The sequence below is a fragment of the Oncorhynchus masou genome, unplaced genomic scaffold, assembly GCF_036934945.1.
Source record: "Oncorhynchus masou masou isolate Uvic2021 unplaced genomic scaffold, UVic_Omas_1.1 unplaced_scaffold_8738, whole genome shotgun sequence".
NCBI lineage: Eukaryota > Metazoa > Chordata > Actinopteri > Salmoniformes > Salmonidae > Oncorhynchus > Oncorhynchus masou.
In genome coordinates this window covers 1-9,882 of record NW_027015201.1, presented here as the reverse complement: position 1 = coordinate 9,882, position 9,882 = coordinate 1, and the positions used below count along the sequence as shown (strand labels likewise).

At 44.3% G+C, this 9,882-nt stretch overlaps 1 protein-coding gene across 1 annotated transcript; it reads right to left on the bottom strand.

Moving 5' to 3' along the window:
* Window positions 1-298: 298 nt before the first annotated feature.
* On the bottom strand, window positions 299-5,759 carry LOC135537939 (E3 ubiquitin-protein ligase rnf213-alpha-like). The gene is made up of 3 exons (XM_064963946.1): window positions 5,542-5,759; window positions 4,586-4,764; window positions 299-358 (listed from the first exon to the last, which is right to left on the bottom strand). Exons 1-3 carry the CDS (start codon window positions 5,557-5,559, stop codon window positions 322-324), a joined length of 234 nt encoding a protein of 77 aa, XP_064820018.1. The 5' UTR covers window positions 5,560-5,759; the 3' UTR covers window positions 299-321.
* Between the last annotated feature and the right edge of the window lie 4,123 nt (window positions 5,760-9,882).

Below are 9,882 nucleotides of genomic sequence, written 5' to 3'. Positions count from 1 at the left end.
ACCATTGGGCCGTGATGGGAACCTACGCTGCAGTGGTTATGCGTTCTGGAGGCAGCGCGTTTAGCCCGCTAGGAGACAGTAGCAGTAACCTTCCTTCACCAATGACAAGGGGGCTCCAGTTATGTTTACATTTGCGGTTTGCCACATGTCGTTTTTTTTTCCCATTGCATAATTAAATCAATGCTCAAGTGTGTGGAGGTTAGAGACACTTCGACTTCTCTCCCGTTTCAATGCCACCGCCAACTTCCAGGCTTCGATGTACTGAGACAGGCCGATCTCTTCAGGGAAGAACTCTCAACGTCAGGTGGGATATCCAGGTTCTTACGCCTCCATGTATGCTACAAGTGTGTCTTTCAGACTAGAAGAGAAAGGCAATACAATGGCACACGGGAGGTTCACAGAACGAGTTGAATGATTTTCAATGTTGGGATGGACATTTGGTGGTATTAAAACAAATAAGCAACTTTCAGTCTGGAAAAAAGTGCAGGGATAGAAGTACACCACAAAAAGTATGCAGGGATAGAAGTACACCACAAAAAAGTATGCAGGGATAGAAGTACACCACAAACAAGTATGCAGGGATAGAAGTACACCACAAACAAGTATGCAGGGATAGAAGTACACCACAAAAAGTATGCAGGGATAGAAGTACACCACAAAAAGTATGCAGGGATAGAAGTACACCACAAACAAGTATGCAGGGATAGAAGTACACCACAAAAAGTATGCAGGGATAGAAGTACACCACAAAAAGTATGCAGGGATAGAAGTACACCACAAAAAGGTATGAAGGGATAGAAGTACACCACAAAAAGTATGCAGGGATAGAAGTACACCACAAAAAGTATGCAGGGATAGAAGTACACCACAAAAAGTTTGCAGGATAGAAGTACCCCACAAAAATTATGCAGGGATAGAAGTACACCACAAAAATTATGCAGGGATAGAAGTACACCACAAAAAGTATGCAGGGATAGAAGTACACCACAAAAAGTATGCAGGGATAGAAGTACACCACAAAAAGTATGCAGGGATAGAAGTACACCACAAAAAGTATGCAGGGATAGAAGTACACTACAAAAAGTATGCAGGGATAGAAGTACACCACAAAAAGTATGCAGGGATAGAAGTACACCACAAAAAGTATGCAGGGATAGAAGTACACCACAAAAAGTATGCAGGGATAGAAGCACACCACAAAAGGTATGCAGGGATAGAAGTACACCACAAAAAAGTATGCAGGGATAGAAGTACACCACAAAAAGTATGCAGGGATAGAAGTACACCACAAAAAGTATGGATAGAAGTACACCACAAAAAGTATGCAGGGATAGAAGTACACCAAAAGTATGCAGGGATAGAAGTACACCACAAAAGGTATGCAGGGATAGAAGTACACCACAAAAAGTATGCAGGGATAGAAGTACACCACAAAAGGTATGCAGGGATAGAAGTACACAACAAAAAGTATGCAGGGATAGAAGTACACCACAAAAAGTATGCAGGGATAGAAGTACACCACAAAAAGTATGCAGGGATAGAAGTACACCACAAAAAGTATGCAGGGATAGAAGCACACCACAAAAAAGTATGCAGGGATAGAAGTACACCACAAAGAGTATGCAGGGATAGAAGTACACCACAAAAAGTATGCAGGGATAGAAGTACACCACAAAAAGTATGCAGGGATAGAAGTACACCACAAAAAGTATGCAGGATAGAAGTACACCACAAAAGGTATGCAGGGATAGAAGTACACCACAAAAGGTATGCAGGGATAGAAGTACACCACAAAAAGTATGCAGGGATAGAAGTACACCACAAAAAGGTATGAAGGGATAGAAGTACACCACAAAAAGTATGCAGGGATAGAAGTACACCACAAAAAAGTATGCAGGGATAGAAGTACACCACAAAAAGTATGCAGGGATAGAAGTACACCACAAAAGTATGAAGGGATAGAAGTACACCACAAAAAGTATGCTTTGAAGGGATAGAAGTACACCACAAAAAGTATGCAGGGATAGAAGTACACCACAAAACGTATGCAGGGATAGAAGTACACCACAAAAAGTATGCAGGGATAGAAGTACACCACAAAAAGTATGCAGGGATAGAAGTACACCACAAAAAGTATGCAGGGATAGAAGTACATCACAAAATTATGCAGGGATAGAAGTACACCACAAAAATTATGCAGGGATAGAAGTACACCACAAAAAGTATGCAGGGATAGAAGTACACCACAAAAAGTATGCAGGGATAGAAGTACACCACAAAAAGTATGCAGGGATAGAAGTACACCACAAAGTATGCAGGGATAGAAGTACACCACAAAAAGTATGCAGGGATAGAAGTACACCACAAAAAGTATGCAGGGATAGAAGTACACCACAAAAAGTATGCAGGGATAGAAGTACACCACAAAAAGTATGCAGGGATAGAAGTACACCACAAAAGGTATGCAGGGATAGAAGTACACCACAAAAAGTATGCAGGGATAGAAGTACACCACAAAAAGTATGCAGGGATAAAGTACACCACAAAAAGTATGCAGGGATAGAAGTACACCACAAAAAGTATGCAGGGATAGAAGTACCCTACAAAAGGTATGCAGGGATAGAAGTACACCAAAGTATGCAGGGATAGAAGTACACCACAAAAGGTATGCAGGGATAGAAGTACACCACAAAAAGTATGCAGGGATAGAAGTACACCACAAAAAGTATGCAGGGATAGAAGTGCACCACAAAAAAGTATGCAGGGATAGAAGTACACCACAAAAAGTATGCAGGGATAGAAGTACACCACAAAAAGTATGCAGGGATAGAAGTACACCACAAAGAGTATGCAGGGATAGAAGTACACCACAAAAAGTATGCAGGGATAAGAAGTACACCACAAAAAGTATGCAGGGATAGAAGTACACACAAAAAGTATGCGGGATAGAAGTACACCACAAAAAGGTATGCAGGGATAGAAGTACACCACAAAAGGTATGCAGGATAGAAGTACACCACAAAAAGTATGCAGGGATAGAAGTACACCACAAAAAGGTATGAAGGGATAGAAGTACACCACAAAAAGTATGCAGGGATAGAAGTACACCACAAAAAGTATGCAGGATAGAAGTACACCACAAAGAGTATGCAGGGATAGAAGTACACCAAAAAAGTATGCAGGGATAGAAGTACACCACAAAAAGTATGCAGGGATAGAAGTACACCACAAAATTATGCAGGGATAGAAGTACACCACAAAAAAGTATGCAGGGATAGAAGTACACAACAAAAAGTATGCAGGGATAGAAGTACACCACAAAAAGTATGCAGGGATAGAAGTACACCACAAAAAGTATGCAGGGATAGAAGTACACCACAAAAAGTATGCAGGGATAGAAGTACACCACAAAAAGTATGCAGGGGATAGAAGTACACCACAAAAAGTATGCAGGGATAGAAGTACACCACAAAAAAGGTATGCAGGGATAGAAGTACACCACAAAAAAGTATGCAGGGATAGAAGTACACCACAAAAAGTATGCAGGGATAGAAGTACACCACAAAAAGTATGCAGGGATAGAAGTACACCACAAAAAGTATGCAGGGATAGAAGTACACCACAAAAGGTATGCAGGGATAGAAGTACACCACAAAAAGTATGCAGGGATAGAAGTACACCACAAAAAGTATGCAGGGATAGAAGTACACCACAAAACGTATGCAGGGATAGAAGTACACCACAAAAAGTATGCAGGATAGAAGTACACTACAAAAAGTATGCAGGGATAGAAGTACACCACAAAGAGTATGCAGGGATAGAAGTACACCACAAAAAGGTATGCAGGGATAGAAGTACACCACAAAAAGTATGCAGGGATAGAAGTACACCACAAAAAGTATGCAGGGATAGAAGTACACCACAAAAAGGTATGAAGGGATAGAAGTACACCACAAAAAGTATGCAGGGATAGAAGTACACCACAAAAAGTATGCAGGGATAGAAGTACACCACAAAGAGTATGCAGGGATAGAAGTACACCACAAAAAGGTATGAAGGGATAGAAGTACACCACAAAGAGTATGCAGGGATAGAAGTACACCACAAAAAGGTATGAAGGGATAGAAGTACACCACAAAGAGTATGCAGGGATAGAAGTACACCACAAAAAGGTATGAAGGGATAGAAGTACACCACAAAAGTATGCAGGGATAGAAGCACACCACAAAAAAGTATGCTTTGAAGGGATAGAAGCACACCACAAAAAGTATGCTTTGAAGGGATAGAAGTACACCACAAAGGTACTGCAAAGTTCCGAAACATCAGGGAAGATCATCATCAATGATCTGTGAAGAAAACAAGTTCACCATTGCACTTAATCAATCCCCCCCCTCCCCCAAGTCATACTGTGCAAATGTTTCCGCGTGGACGTCGTTTCAAGAGGGTTAAATGCTACACATGAAAAAATGGAATGTTCAGCATTCTATACAATGGCAAGTACAACTACTCCACGTTGCTTGTTGGGCATTTACTGGCATGTGTGTGTGTGTGTGTGGTGTGTCCTGCAGGCTGTGTGTAGCCTTACCCCCAGTCAGGCCTGTAGGTGTCAGATGCGCGGGGACCCTTCAGGACCAGGGTCAGGAACTCGTGCATCTCCAGCAGGATGGAATCAGCACTGCTTTTATTAAAGAACCCAGTGAGCAGCTTGTGCTCATCCTCTCCCAGGGCCTTCCTGTACTCTTCTGAGATCCCTTCAAATGGGTCCTTACGACAGGTAGGGCAAGAGAGAGAGAGGGAGTCAACCACTATGGAGTTACATTTATGATATGTCCACACTGCGTCTTCCAATTTGTGTGCTGAAAAGCCAAGCGCAGCAACAACAAGATATATTCTTGCACTGCGTTAGTAAGTCAGCGTTTCCCCTGCTGCCTCTACTCAGCTCAATACCATTATAGACACAAGCACACATTGATCAATGCACTCTTGGGCTTATAATGTGGAAGCACCTTTAGGCACTTAACATTGCCCTCTTATAGTTTAAGTGCCCAGTGGGTTAGGGTTAATCTCCTGTTCACAGCGCCTCAGAAAGGGACTTGAATGGAACCTATGGCAAAAGAGCGGGAAAAACTCCCACTGGAATTTCATTGGCTGATCTCTCTCAGTCCATCACCATCTATAGCATGACCCTCAGGACCTCCAAAGCACGAGCAGTGCAAGTGATTTAGGCTGAACAAAGAAGTGAGTTCGGAAAAAATCGGAAAGTATGTGTAAGTTCATTTGTGAAACTAGTTTTTACATATAAACTTTTATATGCCCAAATTTGGGCTTCCCAAAATATGGTCGCTATGATAGAACATGTATTGTTGTTGCTGATTTTCACATCTCATCTCATACAGCTGTAGCAGGCTTGCTCTCTCCCCCACCCGATTTTAACCCATGCCCAGCGCCCAGACTACCGCATTGGAGGCCCTGTGGCACATTTGACCATATTAAAACATCTAAGAGGCTCCCTAGCCAGGAATAGGTGAGAAGGTGTCTTACCCTCTTGAGCCACAGCATGTTTTCTGATTTGAGTGATGTCAGGAGCTGCCACAGTGCCAAACAGTGCTTCAGATAGTATCTGCCCAGGGCCTGAGGACAATAGAAGAAGACGTGAGGTTAGCCATGCTTCTCAGATAGTATCTGCCCAGGGCCTGAGGACAACACCTGAGGTTAGCCATGCTTCAGATAGTATCTGCCCAGGGCCTGAGGACAACACCTGAGGTTAGCCATGCCTAGATAGTATCTGCCCAGGACTGACGACAACACCTGAGGTTAGCCATGCTTCAGATAGTATCTGCCCAGGGCCTGAGGACAACACCTGAGGTTAGCCATGCTTCAGATAGTATCTGCACAGGGACTGGACGACAACACCTGAGGTTAGCCATGCTTCAGATAGTACCTGCCCAGGGCCTGGAGGACAACACCTGAGGTTAGCCATGCTTCAGATAGTATCTGCCCAGGGCCTGAGAGACAACACCTGAGGTTGGCCATGCTTCAGATAGTATCTGCCCAGGGCCTGAGGACAACACCTGAGGTTGGCCATGCTTCAGATAGTACCTGCCCAGGGCCTGAGGACAACACCTGAGGTTAGGCCATGCTTCAGATAGTATCTGCCCAGGCTCCAGGACAACACTTGAGGGTTGGGGCCATGCTTCAGATAGTATCTGCCTAGGGCCTGAGGACAACACCTGAGGTTAGCCATGCTTCAGATAGTATCTGCCCAGGGCCTGAGGACAACACCTGAGGGTTAGCCATGCTTCAGATAGTATTCAACAGGGACTGGACGACAACACCTGAGGTTAGCCTTTTTCTTACACACAAACTACCCTCTGTTTTAAATGACTAAGCACTTGTGTATGAATTAACTGGATAGGTGCACAGAAATATGACAATAATTCCCTCTGGCCTATCAGAAGGCTATAACTATCCATTGCTTATACCTATCCAATCAGATCTATAATAAGTGCCTAGTGGTCAAATTTCGATTGAGCAAATCTTTTATGTAAACATGGCATAAATTGGTAACAAGTTGACTCTCAGTGGTCTCGTGGCTCAGACTACACCCCTGCTGGCTCAGACTACACCCCTGCTGACTCAGACTACAACCCCTGGCTCAGTCTACACCCCTGACTCAGTCTACACCCCTGACTCAGACTACACCCCTGGCTCAGTCTACACCCCTGACTCAGACTACACCCCTGCTGACTCAGACTACACCCCTGACTCAGACTACACCCTGACTCAGACTACACCCCTGACTCAGACTACACCCCTGGCTCAGACTACACCCTTGGCTCAGACTACACCCCTGCTGGCTCAGACTACACCCTTGGCTCCAGACTACACCCCTGGCTCCAGACTACACCCCTGCTGGCTCAGACTACACCCCTGGCTCAGACTACACCCCTGGCTCAGACTACACCCCTGGCTCAGACTACACCCCTGGCTCCAGACTACACCCCTGGCTCCAGACTACACCCCTGGCTCAGACTACACCCCTGGCTCAGACTACACCCCTGCTGACTCAGACTACACCCTTGACTCAGACTACACCCCTGCTGGCTCAGACTACACCCCTGACTCAGACTACACCCCTGACTCAGACTACACCCCTGCTGACTCAGACTACACCCCTTGGCTCAGACTACACCCCTGGCTCAGACTACACCCCTGCTGACTCAGACTACACCCCTGCTGACTCAGACTACACCCCTGCTGGCTCCAGACTACACCCTTGGCTCAGACTACACCCTTGGCTCAGACTACACCCCTGGCTCCAGACTACACCCCTGGCTCAGACTACACCCTTGGCTCAGACTACACCCCTGGCTCAGACTACACCCCTGCTGACTCAGACTACACCCCTGCTGACTCAGACTACACCCCTGCTGGCTCCAGACTACACCCCTGCTGACTCAGACTACACCCTTGGCTCAGACTACACCCCTGGCTCAGACTACACCCCTGGCTCAGACTACACCCTTGGTTCAGACTACACCCCTGGCTCCAGACTACACCCCTGACTCCAGACTACACCCCTGGCTCAGATTACACCCTTGGTTCAGACTACACCCCTGGCTCAGACTACACCCCTGCTGACTCAGACTACACCCCTGCTGACTCAGACTACACCCCTGGCTCAGACTACACCCCTGCTGACTCAGACTACACCCCTGCTGACTCAGACTACACCCCTGCTGACTCAGACTACACCCCTGACTCAGACTACACCCCTGACTCAGACTACACCCCTGGCTCAGATTACACCCTTGGTTCAGACTACACCCCTGGTTCAGACTACACCCTGGCTCAGATTATACCCTTGGTTCAGACTACACCCCTGGCTCAGATTACACCCTGGTTCAGACTACACTCCTGGCTCAGACTACACCCCTGACTCCAGACTACACCCTGCTGTTTGTTGAGAAAGGCATGTATTGAAGGATGTTGTTTGTATCGTTTTGAGATGTGGACCTCACCCTTTTTATGATAAAATGTTTATGATTCCATAAATGTGTTGTTTCACGAAGAGATTGCCTTTTGCGTACTGTTGATATTTTAAGTAGAAAAATGTGAATTAATATTGAATTAAAAGCCTGTTATATTAAACGATGTGCTTTTCAATACGAAACAGATGAAACATTTACAAATCTGCATTTTCCACATGTCCCTCGTCATTTTATCCACGTAACTCCATTATTATAAAGTCCGGGTTATTTTTGTTGCTTTGACAAAGTCATGTCTGAAGAATATTTATGTATTTGATTTCAGTGATTCATTTACATCTGTAACTCATTGTAATATGGTGGAAACTAATTTAATTTTAGAATTTTATTTCAAAAGAAACTTTTGAAACGAGATGAAAACATCAACCCTGTTACTTGATTTTGGCATTTTATTATCGATACTACTACATTCATACATTTTTAAAAATTTAACCTCTAAAATGAGAAAATATAATTTTTAAAAATTAAGTTTAACGTGTTGTTTATTTTCAAAATTTTATTTCACCTTTATTTAACCAGGTAGGCCAGTTGAGAACAAGTTCTCATTTACAACTGCGACCTCTGGCCCAGATAAAGCAAAGTGGCGCGACACAAACAACAACACAGAGTTACACATGAAATAAACAAAACACACAGTCAATAATACAGTAGAAAAAGTATATATACAGTGTGTGCAAATGAGGTAGGATAAGGGAGGTAAGGAGGTTTATGACAGAAAGTTAAATAATATGATTCAGCAGATCCAAAGCGTGCATACATTTTACAATTACGTGATAAATGTTTTTTTTTAAACAAAATTACACTACCCAAAAGGCCCTCTATTGGTGGAATGACCCAAACATGGCAGATTATAATGTACAGTATATCACCAATCGCCCTGTCTGCATTTAGAATGCACAGGAGATGTAACAAACAATGTATTTGGTATTGTTCCACAAATGTAACTTTATCTTTTATGTTGTCGTCTTATCTGCTATGTTGTTTCTCAGGTCTCTCTTTATGTCGTGTCTCTTTGTGTCGTGTTGTGGTGTCTCTATGTGGTGTCTCTTTGTGTCGTGTTGTGGTGTCTCTCTTTGTGTCGTGTTGTGGTGTCTCTCTTTATGTCGTGTTGTGGTGTCTCTCTTTATGTCGTGTTGTGGTGTCTCTCTTTATGTCGTGTTGTGATGTCTCTCTTTATGTAGTGTTGTGGTGTCTCTCTTTATGTAGTGTTGTGGTGTCTCTCTTTATGTAGTGTTGTGGTGTCTCTCTTTATGTCGTGTTGCGGTGTCTCTCTATGTCGTGTCGTGGTGTCTCTCTTTATGACGTGTCGTGGTGTCTCTCTTTATGTCGTGTCGTGGTGTCTCTCTTTATGTCGTGTCGTGGTGTCTCTATGTCGTGTCGTGGTGTCTCTATGTCGTGTCGTGGTGTCTCTATGTCGTGTTGTGGTGTCTCTATGTCGTGTTGTGGTGCCTCTATGTCGTGTTGTGGTGTCTCTCTCATGTAGTGTTGTGGTGTCTCTCTCTATGTAGTGTTGTGGTGTCTCTCTCTATGTAGTGTTGTGGTGTCTCTCTATGTCGTGTTGTGGTGTCTCTCTCTATGTAGTGTTGTGGTGTCTCTCTCTATGTCGTGTTGTGGTGTCTCTCTCTATGTAGTGTTGTGGTGTCTCTCGTTGTGTCGTGTTGTGGTGTCTCTATGTCGTGTTGTGGTGTCTCTATGTCGTGTTGTGGTGTCTCTATGTCGTGTTGTGGTGTCTATGTCGTGTCGTGGTGTCTCTATGTCGTGTTGTGGTGTCTCTATGTCGTGTTGTGGTGTCTATGTCGTGTTGTGGTGTCTCTATGTCGTGTTGTGTTGTGGT

What these genes read in the sequence shown, in the direction of transcription:
- LOC135537939 (XM_064963946.1), bottom strand. An exon ending in ACCTACAGGCCTGACTGGGG is followed by an intron (nt 359 to 4,585) that starts GTAAGGCTACAC and finishes TTTCTCTTCTAG; the next exon opens with TCTGAAAGACACACTTGTAG.